This window comes from Sinohyriopsis cumingii, chromosome 1 (assembly GCF_028554795.1).
Source record: "Sinohyriopsis cumingii isolate HCF-2022 chromosome 1, ASM2855479v2, whole genome shotgun sequence".
In the NCBI taxonomy this organism is placed as follows: Eukaryota; Metazoa; Mollusca; class Bivalvia; order Unionida; family Unionidae; genus Sinohyriopsis; species Sinohyriopsis cumingii.
In genome coordinates, this window is record NC_142961.1 from 56,158,032 (window position 1) to 56,183,479 (window position 25,448).

Below are 25,448 nucleotides of genomic sequence, written 5' to 3' on the forward strand. Positions count from 1 at the left end.
CGGCAAATTCCCTTCTGGTACCAGGGGTAGAGTGGGACCCTCTAGTGACTAGAGTAGACCCATTCCTTCTATTTTAATGCACGCTAGGTAAGATTATATGCAGGTACGAGTCACCTGAGTTCTATGACCCATTGTCGTTTATAAGGATCTAACCAATCCTTAAGATTTACGTTCTTCACCATCCATGCCCCCTCCCACCTACCCAATCGCGGCAGTTATTTATTAACATACGTAATAAAAGGAAATTTTGGAATTAAATTGATTCGTGTTCACGATGCTAACTGTTATGATTGCAAATAATGAACAAAGAGCAACATCTACACCTTTGTCTTGTTGTTCAGTCACCGAGTTTATTCCAGGTACAACACTCCATTTCCAAGAAATTAAATACTGAAAGTTGAAATAGTCCATATGTACCGACTTATGTGGGGATTTTGACGTTTATAAATAGCACTATAATTATAGCACTTATGTAAGTGGAAATTTACCACTGTGCACGAATATGAATGCAGAGATGTCCTATAAGCTCAGTCGTAGGTTTGTAATGAAGCCATCATCATCATTTAAGAGTTACACAGCGCCGTAAAGGAGTGAAGGTAACTGATTCCGCTAATTTTTCGCTATCTAATAGATAAATAAATTAGAATATACAATTGCTTCTGATTGTATCTTAATATTGGAACGAAATTAGGCCGTTCCTTGTAACTTTGATGTAGTAAAAACTTTAATTAAATAAAAGTCATTCGCCATCTTTTTTTTATTGAGTATCACCTGCGTAGTTGACAAAGTTTTTGTTTCATTCCATACTAGTCTAATAGTACGTGGTGGAAATATGGGTACATAAAAAAGGCAATGGGGATGCAAGGGAAATTAACATTAGGTCTCCATAGTGGAATAATGGCCCCTTTGGGTATTGTGGCAATTCTATGTTAAAATGTACAGTTTTAAAATTATATATATATATATATATATATATATATATATATATATATATATATATATATATATATATATATATATATATATATATATATATGAAGGGTTTTAAAAATAAAAACGGTACTGTGAGGACGAGGAGAATGGTGCTCTTAAACATATCTACAGGTTTAACATGAATGTACCACTATAGGTACAAGGGGAGTTGTAATGTTAGTAAAATTGCTGACCAACGCCCTGTTAAAGATGTCAGCTACATTTCAGCATGTCGATATTAATAATGGTGATATTTGGATACAAAAATAACACTATGGCGACAATGGAAAACATATACAAGGTCGCCCCGATACGTAACTTTTTGAAGGATTTGCAATGTTTGTGAATTATTTGGAACTTTCTATTCTCAAATTTTACATTTACATTTCAACTTTAAACATCTGAAACGGAAACCTATCTTTCGCGAATACATACTTTAATAAGTCTATATCAATTGTAGCTGCTTTCTCTGCGGGGACTTGGGACTTGTACATTTTAAATTTCACCATATTAGTGTCACTGGTAGTTGTAAACGATTTCAAAGTCACTTTGCGAGTGGCTTCAATGTGAAATATAAATCCCGGCTCTCTCTCTCTCTCTCTCTCTCTCTCTCTCTCTCTCTCTCTATATATATATATATATATATATATATATATATATATATATATATATATATATATATATATATATATATATATATACCGGGATAGATAGAGAGAGATAACAGTACCATAACGTAACAGGATAAACTCAATTAGTTTGTGAAGATGGGAGACTAATACTTCTGGAGAAACTCCAGACTATTCTCCAGATAAAAGTTAAGATACCTGTTATATCTCAAGAGAGAGTACAAGAGTCACAGAATGTCCACAACGTAGATATAAAAGAACATCCAAAAACAAGAGAAATCAGAACCAGAGACAAACGTAAATGTGCTTTTTATCATTATCAAGAAAGAGAACATTTTGTTTGATTTGGCCAAAATTAACTAGTATTCGATTTCTGAGAGTTATGATTGGCTTTGAAAAGGAAAGCTAGGTTTTGAAAATAATATGGATTTTCAACTCCATCTATGATACTTTGTACTTATTTTTGCGTCCATTGTGTGCTAGCATTCATACAGAGTAATAGAAAAGGACATATCGAATAGTGATTTGAACAGAAAATCTAGTTATTTAGCTATCACAGCTCAAACTAATACATTTAAGTAACTTTCCATAGTAATGTGGGCATGTTTGTAAGTTGAGAGACAGAAATTGGAGGCAGCAGAAACAAGCCATTGCAAGTATCTCCAACCAAAGAGTATGAATGAAGAACTCTTACTAGACTAGTCACTACTTGTATTCTATTGAATTCAACTATTCTTTAATCAACCTTAAATTTTTTAAAATAGAGAATCAAAATAAGTGCATTAATTAAATGAGCATTATTACTGGGAAAAATATCTGACCAAAAGACATAAGTGACCTTGAAAATATATATAACACGAATCACTGACTCGATCTGAACACGATCAAGCATTAATCACCATATAGCAAGATCAACCATGGTAATATTTTGTCTGAACTGAATCCGATTCTCTGTCAAAACATAGAAACTTAAGTAATAATTATATGCGACTACACAGACTTCGTGTCTCAATGTAATACATTTTAAACACGTCAATGCCGTTTTAAAGGATTTAAAAATAAAATAAAACGTAGATAAACTGGTACTCTGACATGTTTCCTACTAAAGTATCCAAATACCAATGACGTTCTCTCATATGCTAAAATAGTTATGGCATGTAATAAAGTTATATCTGAGGTAAACATGCATGAAATATGTGCAAAGGAAGAAAGTTAGTTTACTTGTTTCACATAAATCTTTTGTTGCATGGTTTGTTTTGTAGCGTATTTTTTAACACATTATTTTACACATGAAGTGATGGCTCTATTTGGCATAGGACAGAAAAGTGTTATATTTGGTAGCTCATACGAGAAACCTTTATAATTTTCATAAAGAAGAGAGTGATAGAAGTGGAAGTAAAAGAAAAAATGTAATTTTGTTATATACTAAAAAATATTCTCCGTTAACTTCACATTGACAGAATCGTTCAGTATTTTGCGATACCGAACACCTTAATACTGCACGACACGTGTGTCTAAAATTAGTATATTGTATTTGGAAATACTTTGTAAACAAAACATGTACACTCATGAAGAAGACATTTTAGGTTTTAGTTTATTAGATTTGTTTGTGGATGAACTAAATAAGCTGTTTCGTCTTTTTGAAAACAGATGATAAAATGAACAATTTGGACGAGTGTACCGAGTCACAAATTTAAATTACAAAGAAGCAAACCAATGAACATGATATTCACAGTATCGGTATCGTAAAACTAAATGTGCTGGGGTTTGTTTAATATTTAAAAGTCGTGGTTCATCAACTAAATATAATAGACCCGAATGTTTGCATTGTACTGTCATTAATGAAAATGCTTATTTCAGTAGAAGCAATACCAAAACAACATTTAAGATCAGTTATTATACTAACTGTGCAATACCAACTGATAATTTTTTAATAAATTGTAAAAATAAATATGTTAGACAAATCCCTCAGCATGTATCTAAAGGCATGGATGCCAAGCAACAAATCTAAGGGTGTAATGGACAGTTTTTGTGTACAAATTTGAGGCTGTATCAACCTGCATAACATAAAAATTCATTAAAAAAATGTAATACAACAGTAAGGTTAAAAATGTCCATATTATTGGATATGTTATAATAGAACAAAATATAAGAATATCATTAACTTGACATGACAAGTCAATGGAAGCTCACAACAAAAGAGGGTTATACACCCAGTCCCCAAATTCATACGAGCATTTAACACGTCCAAAGGTCTTTTTTATACACAAGATGATTCTCACGGTCAGTTCAAATGCAAGCCCTTTCCGTCTGAGAATTTTGAAAAACATTGTGTACGAAACGGCTTGATCCAATTTAAATGAGTTGCCAGCCAGGTCGTTTTTGAACTATTCTACTTGCCTTGAACCTACAGGTCTACAGACACAAGTGGCTATCTCTACTTCCTAGTCGACTATTTGTATACTGTTCACAATCGCTGAAGTAATTGTAGGACATGTACAGGTCTTGCATCAATTTCAAGAACAGCACAAGCCCGAAATATCTACTTTAAAAAATCAATATCTTTAATTATTAAACAATAATAACTAAAATAAAAAGTCACATGATTGCCTTAAGTTACGAACTTTGACTAGGGTCAATTTAAGAAATCATCCCCTGCCACCAAAAGAGGACGCACTAGCATACTCTAAAAATATACCACAAGTGGGAATTTACTTTTTTGTTATTTTTAGTACTGGAAAGTACAGAGGTTATTCCGATTCTATTTTAATAGACCAATAATTGTTTGAATAGAAACGACAATCAGGTATCGAGAAAAATCTTGAAGAGCATGTACACTACTAGAACGATACTCGACTGACAATTCACTTGTAACGACGTGTACAAACAATGTATGGCAGAAACACTATTATTGTTATTAATTTTCTATGTGCCTGTTGTTTTGATAGAAAATGCGAAGCGAACCAGTTACATTAGGCAAAAACTAAATGGGATGTAAGTTTTGTGTGCATTTGCAATGTTGGTGAATTATTTATAGTTTTCTGTTCTCAGATTTTACGTTTAAGACATAAAAGCCTCTCTTTCATGAGTATAGACTCTAATAGGTCTATAACGGGTGTAGACTCTACTCTATAGGGACTTGAACACTTAAAATTTCATCGTGTTAGTGTTATCGCTAGTTCTAAACTTTCTCGAAGACATTTTGTCAGTGGATTGAATATGAAAGAAGCCGATATTTTTGACAAACTTTGCTCTAACGGTTACCAGGATGAGGAGGATGGTGATGTTGAACATGAACAATCATTTCCTCTTTAAAATCATGGGGTGAACTTCTGCTAAAACTTTTCTCGTAGCATGAGGTGTCGAAGTACGTCGTTGTTTTTTTTTCCTGGTTTTGGACCCGTTCCTGGTTTCTTCTTGAAATGGTATGATATATATTCATGACCTCGGACTAATCAAGTCTGATTGGCCTAGGATCTCTCTCTCTCTCTCTCTCTCTCTCGTTTAAAAAAAAAATTGTTCAGGAGTTTCTCAAAAGATTTTATATTTTCGTTTTGATTCCTTTTGGATAGGTCGTACTCATATGGTCACTGAAAATCAAGTCCCACAAAGGTCCTCACCAGTTGGTACAAAGTTAATTATTTTCATGCCACGTACTTCCCACCTCCGACACAAACATCTTTGGCTGGTTTTCATGTCATTGTCATGATTTGTTTGTGATCCTGGCCAACGATGTCCTATTGTCTTGTGTATGGTATGTGTATGCTATAATGTTGAGGTCTTGTTAGGATCTGACTTAATACGATCTTAATCATAGCTTAGTCGTTCCAATTTATTTATTATTTTTATAAAATTGTGAAGAAAGTATAAAAATATAGTTTAGAAAAGGGTACTTTTTGTTGCTGCTCTCCGGTCTTTGCTCGTAGTAATTCTTTTCAAACAAATGCTTGACCAGAGGTTTTTTTATTATCACTATATCATAACTATATTCTCAACAAGAATTAGCAAAGAGAGAAGTTGTTATTTAAGAATTAGAAGCATAGAAACACTATTTAGAGACCTCTTGAAATTAATACGAGAGGTCTATAATTGAATTAGAGAGGTCTCTAATTCATTTAACGACGTTTACAATTCATTTATAGATTTGTTGAAGCAAGTCCAAATTAGATAGGTCTCTAAATCTATTAGGGAGCTCTGCAGTTGAAGATAAGGGCTCTCTTATTCATTTGTAATGTTCTCCAGTTCAGTTAGAGAGATCTACAATTCAATTATAGACGTTAATAATTGAATTGGAGAGCTCTATAATTGATATATAGAGGTCTCTACTTAAAATGCATATATCTCTAACTGAATTAGAGACCTCTCTAAATAAATAGAAAGGTCGGTATTGAATTGAATACATGTAAAAACGGTCGTCCGCAGAAATAACTAGGAATACAATTGGTTTACATGTTACAGAGAAAATATTACTTGGAAGGTTGATCATGATTGGGAGAAAGCATTAGGGACCGACCAATGGGAGGGGGGGCTAGGATTTTCTTTTGAGCCGTAATAAATTTTAATCAATGTAGGTGGAATGGAGGGTGTGCGTGTGTGTGCAATAAATCAGAGCAAAAGTTATTTTTTTCAAACCATTATTTTTTCATATAAAACCAAATCCTCTCCACCGAAAATTGAAAAATCGGTCCCTTATTTACTGATGAGATGACCGTCGTTGTGAATTCTGACTGAAAAAGGTAAAGGTGTGGATAAAGAACAGCGATAAATAAAAAGGCTACTGTCTTGATTATCTCCTCTCTGCATAGAGCCTATATTTTATTTAAATTTCATAAATTATTATTCCTTTTACATTCTGATGTGTTCAAATAGTATATGATAATAATTCAATACTAAAAGTAACAGATATTAAGACATGGGGCAACCTGGACGAAATCTTCTTTTTATATAAAAAGATAAAGGATATAACTATTATTAGAAACGCATCTTTTTAATCCACTGTTAAAAAATATAATTTAATTTCTTCTTGTACCCCGTATTCCATCCACACACCCTCGGTATCAAGATTATTATATTTGTTTTTTTATATATATCATTTCTATATTTGATCTGGTTACGTCCAGATAATTATTATCTAGCATTAAACAATTATTTATATTAAAATAGCCGTTCCTAGTACTTCTTATAAACATTCAATAAATGACTTGAGATTATATTAATAATCGAATATATACCTTATCGGATGAACATAAGTTAAAGTCCAAATAAATTGTCTTTTATATTCACATTGTAATCGACGTGTATCTTTAATTCATGTTAGCTTTCTATTTCATTCAGTATTATTCCGCGACATCTCACATTTTTATATGGTATATCTCTCAGTTTATCATCTCACAAATACCACATTGAAGTCACCGCTAAGCATGATGTTTTCATTTCATTACTGTCAAAATAGTTAAGGAGTTTATAATTAATACCAGTCATATTCATATTTCAGTATATAAATGGGATAAGGGAAAGATTTTTAGTTTTTAGTTTTAAATATAACAATCTTGCCTCCATGGGTTCCGCCATTTCAATAATTTTAAAAGATATCTATTATAAATGAGTATTCCACTATGTTTCGTGTCACAAAACATCATACTCCTATCGATTCTTCCATATATGTACTATTATATATATATATATATATATATATATATATATATATATATATATATATATATATATATATATATATATATATATATATATATATATATATATATATATATATATATATATATATATATATATTTACCCCAGTAAGGAAGCTACATAGAAAACAACAATGATAAAGAGAAAGAGAAAAAGAATTTTAAAAAGCATCGAAATTCACATAAAGGGAAGCAGAATTAAATAAGTGAACTGCCACATTCCAGGTACATCAACAACTTTTGAGGTATATGGGTACAATTACTATACATTCAACAACATTAAATACCAGTATTCTCTACCCAGGGTACATACAATCATGACATAAAAACTCGCATAAATAACCCATAAATCAATTATAAAAATGGATAAATAGCTTAGCAAAATTTTCTTTATAAAATAGAAGAGTTGTGTGTGTGTGTGTGTGTGTGCGCGCGTGTGTGTGTGTGCGTGTGTGTGTGTGATTTCACTAGCAGAGTCGAGGTGGCTGAGTTAGTAAGTAAGTTTGTCACGGAAGAAATTTGCAAACATGTCCGGAAGGTCGACTGGAGAGTAGTTGGAAGTGGTGTAGATTTGTTCCTTGACATTAGTTTGTTAGTAATCTCGAAGAGCTCTTTGCAGCTGGAACTTTCCATGATCTTAGTAGTATAGTGGGCTGATTTCGCTGCATGGACTATATTTGTGACATTCTTCCCATCCAGTCACATCATCCTGACACCAGGCCGACCAGCCCTAACACTAACCTCTTAATGCTGAGCGCCAAGCGAGGCAGCTGTTAGTACCATTTTTGTAAGTCTTTGGCATGACTAGGAAGGGGATCGAACCCACGACCTCCCGCATCCGAAGTGGACGCTCTAACCACTAGGCCACCGGAGCGGTCCATATTTAAAGATCATTGCCAAGAGAGAGAAGGAGTATGGCATGTATGATGACAGTCACCCATACTAAGCATCCATATTCCACTCTTACAGACAAATATTCAGTCTTACAAACTTACAAGCTGCACTAAATCGGTGATAGCACAAGTATATCCACGACAAATCGTATAAGAACGAAAATTGTCATTATCCAACCTGCGACCAAAGTGACTTTCTGATAATTTCGAACGATAGCTTGCGCCTACCCTATCAGGTATCACGGTACCAATTGTTTTTCCATAGACCTTAATGCTAATGTTTGGAGAAATAAATATATTTTCTATCCTACTTTAGCGTGCATGTCACACACTTTTCTAGAGAGCAGTGTTAGATTGTCAATTTGACAAGGACAAAACCAGGTACGCCATTGCATTTAAGAGAGATAACTCTGCTAGAACTAGACAGGGGTATGAGTTATCTAGTCACAACAGACACAGTTTCAGACATGTGTACCACATTTAAAAATAAAAAATACAAAATATCATCTAGATAGGAATTAACATAATCTCACATGTTGCCAGGAGGCACAACTTTTTTTTAAAGCCTAACATAAAGTACAACTCTTACATAATGCACCAATCACAGATAGTTTTGTTGTTTATTTCGAAATACAATGTCCCCTGCACCTTAAGCCACGCCCACCTGGATTTGCGCAATTGGTACCGTTATTCCATCAGTTATAATTATATATTTTAGTCTACAAGTTTTAAGAACAATGATGTCGTGGCAAACATGGGGGGGGGGGCAACTAGGAAGGTTTTGTTTATTTTGTTCAGGTCATTAGTGAGATCTGAACTTTAATATGGCTCGATTGTGTAATGATCATCTCAATCCGATACATACTCAGAGGCTTAGACTTTGCTTAGGTGCATTTAGAACTTGTCCTTCAGAAAGTTTCTATGTTAAGACAAATGAAGTACCACTTTATCTCAGAAGAAAGAAACCAGTTATTCAATTAACTACAAACACATCATCTATTCTAATCAATGTAATCCCGCACGGTATATCGTCTTAGACCCAAATACCAAACCTTCTACAATTAGAAACCAAATTTCATTCCACCTTTTACCATTATGAATCCGTCCTCACTTAGAAGCAGCAAAATTGTGTTGCAAATATTGTAAAGGTTTGTTTTTTCAAGACATCACAGTGGTTATCAATATTTTCCAAAATGATATGATAAACCTACAGTGTGTACTATTTGTATTTATGTATCCGTTTCTAGCTTTGTTAGATTTTAGTAATTATTTCTTGATTATGGGCAGTCGGTGGTGGGAATATATTTCTCAATCTGAACTTTTAGCCACTTCTAAGAGCAGACGTCATATCACAGTACTAACGAGATTTTATGATACCATGGATTTGTTTCGCAAAATGGGCGCTCCCCTCATTTCTTAACATGGAGAATACTTTGAATATATTTAGGTATAAGTGTTTAGTAATTTGAGATAATAATTCTGTGCATTGGGTGTTTGGGTCGAGTTTTGTATTACATGGGGTAAGGTACCTATATTCGGCTCGAAAAGCTTACTTACGAATCATAAAAATATGCATCCGGGTACCCAGTATCGTTGGTCTTTCGCTTTCTTGGGACTTAGCTTTCTAGCTCTTGGCTTGAACCAGAGGGAATCTTTTAAGGCTGAATTACAGTTTGACCATTCTTCCTGTCCGTCATGTCAACTAGTACGTAAACTAAGACTGCTAAAAGGTTCCGGTCTTTCTCTCACTCATAAGAAAAAAGGAACAGATACCAAACAAAATACATAAATTTGATATATTCTCCATAAATAAGTTTTACAACCCCAAAATATAAATTTCCAAAAACCTTAAAAGTGATACTTTTCAAATAAGTTTAAATGTACTGCACAAATCCAGTCTTTCTGTATGTGTACCTTTTGCACGCTTGACGTCAGGACCCTTTTGTTTACAAAATGGAATTCTACATTGCAGTGAATCAATGACCAACTTCATTTAGTTCAATATCATCATTGAGCATCATAAATTATTGCAAGTATGCAACAAAACGTAAAAATAAAGTCTATTTATCGAAATTTTACCATAAATCGAAGTCTAATCAGGGGATAATTTCCGGGCAAATTTTGTCCTTCGCACACGAGACATCAAGAAGTAACATATCATAATCATTAAAGGGTTGCTTGTGACGTTTAATTTATGAGTTTGTTAACTTGGTAATAAGGTACTAACTTAATGATGTACATTGGATACCACACAACATAATTAATAACAAACACTATTTACCTTGCCTCATACTCACAACCAGCTGCATAACCCTGAGCAGTTAATTTGTTGACGGACATGCCCACACAACAAACTCCTTTCTGAGTTGGAAATTTATGGTATCGCAAGAGCTTTCACATAACAGTGAGATAACGTCCTGTCTATATCGTATGATTTCAGTGAATACATTGTCTGTCGGCATACAACATTTTAGCTTTTAACTATCTTTTTGTACCAATTAGCTTATTCTGAAACGTCCTGATATTGTTTAGAACTATGTAGTTGTAGAGGTCATCGTTGTAACACATGGAATTAATGTAATCTCACCTGACAACCCGGACTTGTGCTCCAAGACATCTAAAAGTTCTTCTCCAAACGTTGACACCGATTGGCTTATTCTGAAACGTCCAGCTGTTATTTAGAACAAGGTAGTTGTAGAGGTCATGGTTTTTAACACATGGAATTAATGTTATCTCGTCTAACCACCCGGACTTTAGCTCCAGCACATATGAAAGCTCTTCTCCAAACGTTGATACCAGCCTTTCAAGCTACAATATGCGTTCGCCTGCGAAATTGTCGTCGCGAGTATTCTTCAATACTTCCAAAGGTGTTTTTCCTATTTCATTTTCACCTTTCACTCGCTCAGTTAGTTCATTGTGAGAATAATGTTCTTCCATTCATTTCTGTTCAGGAGCAAACTTATAGATCTACTTCTTTCTATTACCTTATCACATTCTTTAAAATTTAAAATTATGTGTTAAAATTAACATACACTGTTTTGACAGCAATGTGTGTAGTTATACACGTGTAGCTTGCTATGTTTGGTCAACAGTTATATGCGGTCATGAGATCAACTATAACATTATTTGACAGACATTTATGGCTAGGTCAGTTTTGAAGCAATATTGCATGACCACACACACACACACAGAGGAAACATACACTATGAAGAAGGGTCCTGAGGAGAAAAGAGTTGGGTGGCGGAGGTCAATGAGGAAAAACAAAAGGTGGGTGGTTATGGTAGATATTGCTGTTATTATCATTTTTGAGACGGATCACAGGTGGAGAAATAGAATTATGTCCATACATGCCATACCGCAGGAAGAAATAAGGATACTGTATAAGACAGTAAGGTACACTGGGCATGGAAACTTCAAAAATATACATTATTTATTAACATTATTTTCTTTTCGTATATTTAGGATAACTAAATGGAAATGGCCTCTGGAGTAAATCATCCAGGTTACGGACAGGTGTCGGACGAAACACATACAACTTCCAACATTGTACCCAGCGGAAGGGGAGTTGGAGGTATTTTTATTCAATGCGATATTTCACTGCCAAGGCTTTGTAATCTCATAGTTTTACAAATACAAGTGGTTCGAACTATAAAGTTTACTAGAATTCAGTTAAAACCGCTGCATTCTGAAATTTTCTAAGTTATCTGATACGCGGATACAACTCCCGTGTCCAGCAATCATTACACTGCAACGGTCAATACATCAACAGAATAATCACGAATTTACCTAATACAAAGCAGATCACTTCAAAAGTATTTTCCGTGCTTTAGATACTATAACAGTAAGAAGCATTTTGGCCAATATTCAATAAATTTTAGTTCTGTGATTATAAGTTATGAAAGAAGTTATCTTGGGGTAGTAAGAAAAATAGTTGTCGTTTTTGAAATCGTACTTTGCATTAGTGACTGAGTAACAAAATGCAGATACAGGCAGAATAATATTACAAGTTGACCTGCTATTATGCAACGCCATGACTCTCATCCATTGTTGACCTTATATATATATATATATATATATATATATATATATATATATATATATATATATATATATATATATATATATGCGATGAAATTATATGTGGTGCATATTCCATTATACATGGTGTTTATTTCATTATACGTTGTACATAATTCATTTATACGTGGCGCGTATTACATTATGCGTGGTGCTTATTACATTATATGTGGGGTGCATACTTTATTATACCTGGTGCTTATTCCATTACGAACCTATACACAACCGAACCCATGCCATGGTCTAACTGATTTATTGCATTGTTTTGTTTAAATGGATTGTTTTAAAATCGAAATATTTTCTATTTTTTAAAGTTTTTCCCTCAGTAAAGCCCCATCATGCCCTTAAAGTCACAGATGTACCGCACGTCTTCGGGGCGGGGGGTACGGTAATGTCCGTAAGAGTAGAGGAAAGTATCATATTATTGAAATAGTTTAATGTAAAAAGTACAGCATATAAAGTTGAATGGGTCACGTTTATTGTGTGTGTGTGTGTGTGTGTGTGTGTGTGTGTGTGATTTGGATGTTTAACGTGGCTTTAACAGTTTTAGTCAAATGGCTACGATATCTGCAGTGTTATAGTTTATAATGATGTCTAGCCATGGGCATCACGCCGCAGACATGTAACATCTTGTCCATCCGAGTCACATTACTCTGACACCAGGGCGACCAGTCCTAACACTAACCTGAGTGCCGAGCGAGGCAACTGCTAGTACCATTTATATGTCTTTGGTATGACTTGGCCGGGTATTGGAATATGACTGTGTATAACGTAGTATGCACCACGTATAATATAAAATGCACCACGTATAATGGAATATGCATAATGCATAATGTGCTAAGCAGCATGTATCATGAAATATGTACCAGATGGAATGGAATGTACACCTTATATAACGAAATAAGCACAACAGGGGCGCCCGCAGATTTTTTTATTTTTTTTGGGGGGGGGGCAAACATGTAGTGGTAATTTATTACATTTTACGGATGAAGGCCATTACATGTTTAAAGGTGAAATCGGGGGGGGGGGATGTACCCCACCCCCACCCTACTTGGCGCCAATAAAGCACCACCTATAAGGGACCATAGGGGGGTGTCACGGTTGCAACGGAGTTACTGATCGTAACGCCTAAAATTACCTCCCTTGGCTAAATTGCGCATGCCCACAAAAAATTCAGTTCCGGATAGTTCACCGTTTTACACTTGGTTAGCGAAACGTAAAGTCAGTAAAGGAAGGAATCTTAGCTGTACTACATACAGATCATTATGGTTAAACCAATGAATCAGTTATATATGTCAAACATCTTTTGTTCATACTAGGAGAATAATTATAGACATTAAATCAGATAATTAGATTCAGTGTCCATACTTACATTATATCAGATAATTAAATAATATTTACTTTCCATACTTAAATGATATCAAATAATTAAATTAAGTACACTGTTCATACCTAATAATATAGATTCATTATCCATAATTTCAGATACATTTGTAGGAACATTTCACTTTTTTCTCCGATTTTGAACATTTATTGCACATTTTTGGCTTTATAACTTTAACGAAAACAATCTCAACAATTTGCATTTTTCATATGCTGATATATCCTTCTTTCTCAGTTACTTTCGCAAGGCTAATAGTTCGTTTATAACACGAGTTAAGAAAGTTATAACACAAGTTCGAAAAAAAAAAAATTATAACACGAATTCGATACGTCAGCTGATTTGTAATGCTGAATAATTTACACCAGAAAAGTTTTCTTTAAAAAAAATGGAACACTGTATTTTAATGTATTTAGAGGAACTTAACAAAGCAATAATTACATTACATAAAGATAAATGAGTGTAATTAATACAGACGGAATATTTATTCATATTTGGGTGTAAATATCGTATTAAATATTATCAGATTAAATAACATGCTCAATGACGTTTCTTTTTGTTTTTTCTGGTTAGTCTTCTTTTTGACTTATGAAACATCAAGCATCGGTGTGATTTGATGTGATGTGATTTTGCTTTTTAACGTAGCTATAACAATTTTTCAGTCATATCGCTACGATATCTGCAATGTGCCAGTTTATAGTGATGTCTAGCACTGGGGCATCATGCCGCAGACATGTAGCATGATGTCCCACCCAGTCAGATTATCCTGACACCAGGCCGACCAGTCCTAACACAGAACCTCTTAATGCTGAACGCCAAGCGAGGCAGCTGTTAGTACCATTTTTGTAAGTCTTTGGCATGACTCAGCCGGGGATCGAACCCACGACCTCCCGCATCCGAGGCGGACGCTCTAACCACTAAGCCACCGGAGCGGTTCAAGTATCGGACGGTACATGCAGTAACTTTCAGCATGATTTTTCTTTGCTTATGCTGACATGTAATAACTCAAATTTGCTGGGGTCTTTAGATACAATTTCTGAATGCCACCACCAAATTCATCCAGAGCAGCCTTCTTAAAATTAGTTTAATTCTGTTTAACTTTCCTTGCATCAAATATGTAAGTTTTAAAGATCCAATTATTTCACAGATTCTGTCATATTACTTTGGTTTGCCTTTTAAATCAATATTGATCCACGTGACCGGATGTAAAATTGCAAACGGTATGATTTAAAAAAGAGACTGCTTGTAAGAACATGCTCTTCAAGTCAATAATAAATGGATACTCACAAATATTCATATTTGTTATCTTTATCTATCAGTCACTCTTTCTATCTTAGCATCATTATATACTCATTTTTAACCAGAAGTATGTTTATTTAATATACTTATGCGAACACACATTCATTCGAGGATACACATACCCATGCATCGGATGAGTCAGTCAGTCAGTCATAGTCAGATGGGTGAGACCCACAAATGTCCTATACATGTGTCTAACATTGATATTTCTCCAAATTGTATACTCTAAAATTTCCAACCGTTCAAGGAAATAAAATTAAAATAATCGACAAGGAGACTCGTACGTGCGCCTGTCTGTTCAAGCGTGGTTGACATTTGTGCATTTTGAAAAAACTCAAGTTATTTCATGAAAAATGTAATGAACATTAATAGATAATCAACAGTCAAAATCAATAATAAAAGAACCTTAAGAAGTTAGAATTTGTTCTCGTTGTCGTTCAGCCTCCATTAACTGCTATGATTGAAGCTGTAAAAAAAATAAACATATTTTCATTATTCTTCAAGCGATATAAATTGCAAGAACTTTTTACGCAACGATACACTTTCGCACAATCAAATAATAAAAACTAGAGCATAAGGTAGTAATGGAAAGATAATGAAGTTTTGAAATGGGCAGAGAATATTTATTTGAAAGCTCGGAGCAGCGCACGTTAGTGAGGGAAAAAAAAACATGTAAAACAATTGATCAAATATTCACAGAATTTCTTTTTAAGATGGTGAGATATCGATCCTGCTTGTATAATGTGAGCTGTCTGTCACATTTTCTTGATCTACATCTACCATCTTAATTGATTGAACTATCCGGAAGTGAGTTGCACCGAGATGCCCTCTGGTGTTTTCAAGGGTAGATACTAACCGTGAAACCCCCTCTACACTGCATTCACTGGATAATGTAATATGCACTACGTGTAATGGAATATCACGTAGAGTGGCATATGTACCACGTATAATGAAATAAGCACCACATATAATAGAATATGCACCATGTACAATGGCATCTGCACCACATATAATGTAACAAACACTTTATATTCATATGAGTCTACAGGAATCTTTTATAGCCTGAAATATTAAAGCTGCTAAATTTACTGCATATGTTAGACCTGTAATGTATGGTTATTATTGGTAAATGTCTTCTTTTAGAATTGTTTTCACTTTGAATATTCATCTCTAGTTTAGATCTGTAATACAGTTTATCAAACTCTTAAACGACAAGTTTTTAAAGAAAAATATAAATATAAATGTTGTATCCTGAAGGATTCAAATCAATCTGAAGACATCGCTTACATTTCTTAATCAAACACATCTTCCATTTTTATGAATGCTTCAAATAACTACTATTCCTCATTTAAACCACATAAACAAAAAAATCCCATAAAAGTGTATATATTCTCAAAAATCGAACGGGTACATTTAAAATTTACACGTTCATACATCATTTTTAAGTTATCAATTCTTTTGATCTTTGTGGTGACTTCAAACTGCGAATTTAAAATTCCAACTATAAATGATCCTTCTTTGAAAATAATAACACCCTTTTCCCAATCAAGAAACGACAAAAATGTCATTTAGGAAAAACCGTGAAAATGTATACTCACAAAAAAATGAAAGAATTCATAGCAGCATTTTTTTTTCCAGAGTTTTCCTGTCTTCCAGTAGTCCGTGGTGAACGTTTGGAACCAGTAATAGAGAATAATTTCCAGTTGACAAGTATTAGTGATGATAGCGTTTTCCCAACACTGGATGGAGATACCGCCTCTCTGGCAAGGTCATATACACCACTGCCTTTTGGAGATCAGCGGATTTCTAGGCCCCATGTCCGCGAATCATCAAATTTACTTCCTGATCCTGGTATCACTGAAATTCCAACTAATGTAAAAATAAATGAAGTACAACAACCCATTTGTCCTACCTCTCCTTATCACAGACAATCATCTTTCAGACAAAATTCACCACCGACGTTTAATGACAGTCGCTTGTTTGGAAATGGGTCAGAGTATCTTCATGGTGGAGCCATTCATATGTCTTATCCAGTAGGACAAACCTTCTGTCCCAATATTGTCTCTGCAACATATGAATGTGTTTCACCACCAATCTCTCAAATACGTGTTTCTTCTGGCCAAGAGGTCGCAACCTCAATATCTTATGTGCAGTCATCGGCATCGCAATCTCAACAAGTTGCTCAGACTGCCAGGATGATTACTTCCATAAACCCGGTGATTCCACTCTACGAACTGCCTTCATCGCAAAGGCGTGTAACGTATCCTCTACAAAGTGATCAGATTTATGCACCTAGAGTACCTTTAGAAAGAAATGTCCTACCCCTAAGATCTGGTGTGCCTTCGGCTAATTTGTGTACATTCCGTGCTCCTTATGATACGCAGACATCTAGACCGAGTCTTCCCTCCAATCAAAGGGTCCCACCCCCATGGCTGAATAACCCATATATAGGACATGAAGCATCCTCTCCATCTTATGAACAGTATCAGTGCCAAAGAATAAGTGCCCTTCCTAATCCGCTTCCTGCCTATGGCAATTTTTCTGAAAATGAAGAGGCAGTTTTCCTTTCTGAACAAGGCGTCAGGTCCATGGGTGTTAGTGCCCAGCAGAAAGGAAACAATAAACTTTGTCCTTCGCCCACTGGAAATAATACTTCTTACATGGGCAGCAGACATCAATTCGTAGATGGACAATGGGTATGTTCAATTCATTGTTTTGGTTCTTACATACGTCAAAAATAATCTTTATATTTGTCACGTGCACTTTATGAGGCGTAAGATGTTGAATTAGTTATACCTGTTCTTTAATATCCATATTAATTTCTTGCTTTTTTTCTGCACTATGACCTCGGCACATAAATCGATTTTAATGGCTTTGACTAAAAAATGCGGTCGTTTAAACCAAGAGGAGGTAATATATTTGTTTGTTTTGCAGCTTATAACGGCTACTAATGGTCGTGGACGTGAATATAAACTCAATCGACAACAAGTTGCCAAGCCTGAGTTTGCCCATTATGAAGTACGACTTCAAACCTTTATGGAGTGGCCTAATCATTCCCATGTAGCGCCGCAACAAGCAGCTAGTGCTGGGCTTTATCTTGGTGAGAAACACAAAGGGAAAGTCATTTATGAAAGACAAAATACCACTGATTCAGACTGTCCGTGGTATTGGTCTATGAAGTGAGCATTCTAGGATTAACACACCATGTTTTATATGGTTTGAATATCGTCAGTATGTTGTTAGTTCGTATTGCTTTCCTACTTTCATTTGGTTATTTTGGAAAAAAAAATGACGGCTGCACTTAGTAGAGCGCATACAGAAATTTAAGCATATTTGAGATTAAAATAATATCCTCTACTGGTACATATACTAATATCTGAAAATATTATGGTGTAATTTTAGAATAACCCATTTACGATTTACTTTCTTTACATTTAAAGTACTTTGGGTTATATTTTGTGTTCTGCAAAGCAATTATATTGATACCTCCAACGTGATTATTTTACCACAAGAATCATTAACTTACATATCGTTAGTCTTTGCATGGTCTAAAATGATGCCCCAGTTAAACGGTCTTAAATATCCTTCCGGTAGAGAGCAGACAATCATGTTTTAAACACACACACACACACACACACACACATTAAAAAAAAAACATTCACATGTATTTGTAATAACTGCAAAATTAACTCCAGTCTTCACTACCTTTCTTCAATGTTACAAGTGGCAAAATATTTTCTTGTTTCTTATTTATTGCATGAGATAAAACGATTGCAAGGTGAAACTTGGATACGTGTTTTCTTCTCAAAATTTTGTTCTTTCATTGAAGTACACTGTGTAGTAAATGCATTGACAAAGAGATGTATGATTATTTACATGTAATCTGTGTATGGCCGATCGCTCTACACTTGAATCTATTTCACATCTTAATTAGCCTGACATGAAAAACAGATTTTAACGGGCATATACTACTACTGATGTTTCAAGTAGTATTTTCTTTTACATATCTGGGAATAGGACTGACTATTTTTATACTGGATTATCTGATTTTTTTATTGCAGGAAACGAGGGTTACACGAGATGTTTTGCATGCGGTGGTGGACTGGACAGCTGGCAGCCTGGTGATGACCCTTTTAAAGAACATGCTAAATTTTACAAAGATTGCCCATATGTACGCGAAGTAGTAATGGAAAAATATCTGGAGGTAAAACATACTTTAGACACTACGTAAAGGAAAAACAATTGATTTGTAATTTATGTTGAACAGGATCAATGCATTCTAGGGAATTTGGGCCTCCACAAGATATGCCAAAATTAGTGGCTCTGTATTTTTAAGAAATATATACAAATGAGTATTCACATAGGCTAGCCAGCATATCGGCGATTATTCACATAGATCAAAGAATGTCAGAGGCTGGTTCTGTCGATAAGCTTTTGAACAGGTCATTATCATATAATATAATAAATATAGGTTAAAGGTGCATGTAACTGTATTTGTGTCCTATATATGAAAAAAAAAATTCCAAGCTGCTTGTTTGAAATCAGATTGTACGATGTCATGCCCATTTACAGTACAGCTCATGTGTATTTTCGGAACCACACACATCGCGGTTGTGGTGGAGAGAGTGGAGAGGGTTAAGAAAAAACCTCTCCGCCATCTCTCCACGCGTCCTGACGGAGTTGCCACGGTGGTGGCTGGTTGAGAACTGTTCTGCATACCACGCTTTCTCGCGGAGTCGTCGTGGATGACCACAGCGGAGTGGACATGGTCTCTGTCAAATGGGCGTGGTTTATTGTGTATGACCCCAGCAAGCATGCTCTTTTGAGTTAATGGAGCGGGAGAGGTCCCAACTTATAAACATTATTATCAAATGATTATACACATTTCCAGGCCCGGCTCTAGGGCAAGGCGAATGAGGCAACCGCCTTTAGCCCCATGCTTTTAGGCAACGCATTTTTTTGGCGTGGGGCCCCGCGCCAGAAATTACATCCCGGTAGAGTTAAGCTAGAGGGTTTTGAAAGAAAATATAAAAATATTTGTGCCGGGATAATTGACAATATTACTACTACTACAACTCTGCTACAGCTACTAATTATAATAATAATAAAGGCAATAAAATCATAAAAGTTTAATTATCTGGGTAGATATTAGTGCAATTTTTACACAGGGTGCAAAACGAATATATATATATATATATATATATATATATATATATATATATATATATAGAGAGAGAGAGAGAGAGAGAGAGAGAGAGAGAGAGAGAGAGAGAGAAACTTGACTAATATAATCATATATAGTTGTCATCCTTCTTTACGGCCTGGAGAAGGTTTATGGCATCACATATAAGTACGGAATAATGAATGACGTGTTTAACCTAGTTCTACCTAACATTATACATACAGAAATTTCAGTTAGGGTCTGTACCACCCTTTCTTAAAGCTATTCTCATGAGATGGGTGTACCTCAAGACATCATATTGTCAGTCCTCCTATCGAACATAATATTTAACAACCTTGTAAAATGTCATGATCCAGGAACTGGTTACTCATATGTGTCAACCATTATTTATCTGCTGCAGATCAAGGAATATTCCTGCTATTCAACCTCACCTACAGGTAAACTTAAATAGACTTCACAAATAGGCAGGAGAAAGGGGGTTAAAAAATGTGAAATCTAAAATTGTTTGCTTGCCCTTCTGCCAATAATGTTGAATTCATGATGACCCCAAAACTCCATCTTTATGGTTGTCTTTTATTAGGATTATTTATTTTTGACCGTAAACTAACTTTCTTTCCACTATTTAGATACCTCAAGGACAAATTTTCAGAAGCCTGGATTGCAAAGATACCAAATGATTCGGTACCGGACGACTGACAACCCGGGACTACTGATCTCCAAAAAAGGATGACTGACCGCCTGCCCCCAAAAAACGATTGACCTCCTGGGACTACTGACCCCTAAGGACGACTGACCTCTTCCACCAAGAACTACTGTCCCTCCAAAAAGGACTGACCTCCTTCATTTTAGTTATAAAGTCTCATTTAATTTAACACTCATATAAAAATTATATTGCGTATCAGAAAACTGTTACGTTAAATTAACTATATTAATTATATTAATATATTAATTATATCTATCTAGTAAAATTAAAATTACTTAAATATTTGAAAGCATTTTAGGTTTATTATTTAACATCAAAAGGTCCAAATAACAGTTTACCACATCTTTTCATTAACTCCTTCGCAGAGGTGTCTCCATTTTCAAATTATGCCCATGTCTGATGGATAAGTCGATCTTAGACGATTGACCTCCTTCAAAATTAATACATATTCAATAGCTATCATCATAAATATTTGATAAAAATATATATGTAATAGTTTCAAGTATTGGTTTTACTCTAATAGTCATTATCAGTAGCTAAATTATACAGAGATTTCATCAAATCGATAGAACGTTCTAAAAATCTGTAATTAAAAAGTAAGTAGAGAACACATCAGAATTCATCAAAAGATACAGCATGCATCTTGGTTTCACTTCATTGGCTTCAGATACTGGCTTTAACGGATAAAGGTCCTTTACCAGCGAATTCCATAACAGCTTCTTTGAGTATGTATTAATTTTGAAGGCGGTCAATCGTCTAAGATGACTGACCTTCTACTGACCCCCAACATTTAGGAGATCAGTCGACTTTTTATATTGGAGGTCAGTAGTCCTGTGTGGTCAGTAGTCTTGTATTCAGTATGATTTAATTTGTCAACCTGTAAACAAGAAAGAGCCACAGGAAGGGTATTCTTAGAGCCTGATATGTGCAAAGTTTGGAATAAAATGTTCAACTTTAAGCAGACAGTGAAAGATATTACTGTCAAATGTATTGCCTTCAACCCTGTAAGACACAGTGTTTATGTGAATTCAGTTAAGAAACTTTATGATGGCGTACCGCTTGCAAAAATCTTAAACTTTTTGCAAGAACGCAGTTTATACAAAATCATTTACCCTATATTTAAATGATTTTTTTTGCATCGTTAGCTTTTATAATACACACCTTTTTACATGATTTAACACGCTTACCTTTTATCTTTATCTTTTTGTACTTCATGTTTACATATATTTCAATGTGTTTGTCTTCCTAAAGTTTCTTTATGCAGTGATCTACATTTTTACATTTTTAGAACTTCGCATTTAATTGGCGCCTTAGATAAATTTATTTTGCTGACGTACAGTTATATTCTAGCACACACACACACACACACACACACACACACGTGCATGCATACATATATACATACATTATCTGATATATAAGTCATGTGTCATATTGGTAATTCTCTATTTGAAATCGCATAATCCAGAAAATTAAATGACACATTTACATTGGGAAGCCACATATTTCCAGAGTCGACTGTTTGTCCTGTTTAAAAAATATTGAATTATATTTCAGAGTACAGGGGTAGATTGTGAAGGAGGAGGAGGAGGAGGAAGGAGTTCTACCACTCGGAAAATAACCACAGGTATACAGAGTCAAGGAATGGTTCTATCTCAGATCTGTATCTCCTATCATTACATGCACATTTCATTAGATGAAGTCCAAAGCCTAATTTTACATCTTAACATTATTACAAAGATAACATTTTTGATGTTAGGATCTGTATACTTTTATCAATAAATTGTCCAGGAATATAAAGTTCCATAAAATTTATCAAGGCATAGTAAACAAAATTGAACACAAAACTGTTTTTACTTGGATAAAACAGCTGCAAAACAGGCTTTATAATATACAACCTTTCACTCCCAAATAAGGCAAACAAGCTTCATTAGTGCCAGGGGCGTACCTAAAGTATTTGTCACGCCGGGCGGATCCTTCTTTTGGTACATCACAAATAATTTTAAAATGCAAACAAAACACACAGAAAATATAGTACATAGTATACTTGAAAGTAGATTTTTAAGCAGTACAGTGTTGTCCTAAGCAAATTGGAAATAAATTTTACTTTGGCGCATTTTTCATTTGGTTTGAAAGCTTGTACTGGTATTTCAGCTCTCTCGATGGCACCCCCTCTTCTGGCTGTCACCCGGGTCGGACAGCCCCCACCCCACCCCACCCCTGGTATCCCACTTAGTACGTCACTGATTAGTGCAGAAGTCCTTTGTGGTGTTTGTAATTATCCAACCGGATACTGGTTCCAATAAATCACAACTAATTTTTATGTATTCAGGTCAAATCTCATATACAAGTAGTGCCCTTTTTGATGCATATTTTTCAAGTTAAAGTTACTAGTTTCCGTAATAATGAAGTTGTCATGACCTTTTGGTGTTATTTGTGTCTAACATTTCACACAAAAATGTACCAAGGAAGGAAGGAAATTGTAATTATTAAAAGACGAGAATAATTAGAAACTTCTTAGCATTGGTCTTTTTTGTAGCTTAAGTAGACAACATGCAATTGCTGCCAGTAATTGGTAGATATGTTATAATATTAAATAAAGGTTACTGTAAGTAATGCATTGACATACATTTGGTCATCATGTAAAAAAATACACATACTTAAAATATCTTCAAATACTTAAATACTTTACGAAAATTAGAGCAGGATGCAATTATTATGCTGACAATATAGTGATGTGGAGATTTCAAATGATTTAGTAAACATGTATTAAAACACTGAATATTCATAAAAATGATCTTAGTATTGATCCATATTAGTGACAAAATGTGTATAATTATGTAAACAGGCTATATTATGGTTAAAAGGGGTCTCTCCATTCCTTCTGCACAAAAGTTACATAATAATCACAAATCCATCTTTACCCGTACATATAGGTCAGTCTTTTTGAAACTTCTCATTAGACTATATTTGAGATGGCAAATTTCTTCCTAATTAGCAAAGCCAGTGCAAAGCAATAGACACTCGTTACTGTTGTTTGACATATACATTCTCAGTTCAGTTTATTATTTCACTGTTGGCTGTGATATAGCCGAATGTATCACACAATTTTCTACATGAAAATAATTTCCGTGGAGAACCTATCTTTATTTTGTTAGTCAGAAGTATATACCATTATGTATCCATGAGTGTACATTTTCATGCCAGAGTTATCATTCAGGCGGTTAGTTGTGACATCTTCACACACCAAGGACTTGATATTATTTATTAGTAGAGACACCTGGGGCCACTGGTAGTTACCAGAGATTAAATACATACTACATACAGCTGGTGGAGATGGGATTTCCTCCGAACAGAGTGAAACAAGCCATGAAGAGGATTGTGGACAAGTGTGGTAAGTTAAAAAAAGCATGCAATCATGTTGACTCTAACATTTTAGATACAGTAAAAAGACATTTTTGTAACCTAATGCAATTTAATTTTATGATCTATTCTTCACATAAGGTACAAGTTCTGCCTGGTAAATTAAGTCCTAAATTCCAGGACTGTATCCTGGTTGTTCGTTGTTGTTGTTGTTGTTGGGTTTAACGCCATTTTTCAGCACACGATAGGCTATACATGGCGGCCAGTATTGATGGTGGAGGAAGAACTCGGGAAAACCCCAGAAAGAACCACTGATCCACGAGAAGCTACTGGCAAGCTTTCTCACATACCCACATTGGCTGAATCCGAGACTCAAACCGGTGCAGACAGAGGTGAGATGGCAGTGATCTGTAACTCAAACCGGTGCAGACAGAGGTGAGATGGCAGTGATCTGTAACGGAGAGCGCTTTAGACCACTCGGCCACTCGCCCCCCCCCCCCCGATTGTTCGTAATGATAAGCTTGGTGAGTTTGTCATTATATTTCGTTCTTGGTATGCTATGGTTTTTACATTATATGCAGTAGTTTTCTTTACTAAATATGTGGCAGTTTCATAATTTTGTGCAGTGTTTTCATCATTATATGCAGTTGTTTCGTCTTTTTATGCATTGTTTTCATTATTTTATTCGGTAGTTTTTTTATGCAGTAGTCTTCACTAAATATGTGGCGGTTCTGTCATTATATGAACTGGTTTCATCACCATATGCAGTTGTTTATTCACTTGATGCTGCACTGTTCTCATTTTATGTCATAGATTCATGATTACATGTGGTCTTTTTATACTGACACACAGAGGCATCAGACCCGGAATGGCCTGCATGGGTATCGAACCCGAAATTCTTGTATCACAAGTCTGATGCTCTCCTGATTGAGCTTCGACAGCTCCCCAAGGTGCACTTGATGCCTTTCTTATGGACACACTGAGGCACCCAACATGGGCTGGCCTGCACGAGTATCAACCCCACAATTCCTATATCATGATTCAGACGATTTCATAGGTGCCACGGAGAACTGAGTACGAAAACCATGATCCATGATGAACAATTTACTTTTTATTTCTCACTTAGAGTTTCTACTTCTTTTCTCTCTCTTTTTCTCTTACTACTTATCATCAACGAACTTTTAAATCAGCATCAGTATATTGCGATATAGTCTGTCTATAAAAAAATGTATAGACTTATACACGTGCATAATGTC

The 25,448-nt window shown here is 34.9% G+C and overlaps 1 protein-coding gene across 7 annotated transcripts in view; it reads left to right on the plus strand.

Moving 5' to 3' along the window:
- The first annotated feature begins 494 nt into the window (after positions 1-494).
- LOC149806909 (uncharacterized) overlaps positions 495-25,448 on the plus strand; it is a 52,146-nt gene continuing 27,192 nt past the window's right edge. For 2 of the 7 annotated variants that reach the window (XR_016421311.1, XR_016421309.1), the window contains exons 1-8: positions 495-596; positions 11,650-11,758; positions 16,583-17,640; positions 17,879-18,044; positions 19,006-19,148; positions 22,387-22,456; positions 24,101-24,223; positions 25,045-25,266. Coding sequence is in view for 3 of the 7 variants with exons in the window: in XM_089959579.1 (XP_089815705.1) it covers positions 11,659-11,758; positions 16,583-17,640; positions 17,879-18,044; positions 19,006-19,148; positions 22,387-22,456; positions 24,101-24,223 (1,660 nt within the window). In the remaining 4 variants the exon portion in view is untranslated. Of the gene's footprint in view, positions 597-11,649; positions 11,759-16,582; positions 17,641-17,878; positions 18,124-19,005; positions 19,149-20,752; positions 21,345-22,386; positions 22,457-24,100; positions 24,224-25,044; positions 25,267-25,448 lie in introns of those variants that run through there. The other 5 variants (XM_089959579.1, XM_089959588.1, XR_016421313.1 and 2 more) reach the window with 4 other exon arrangements.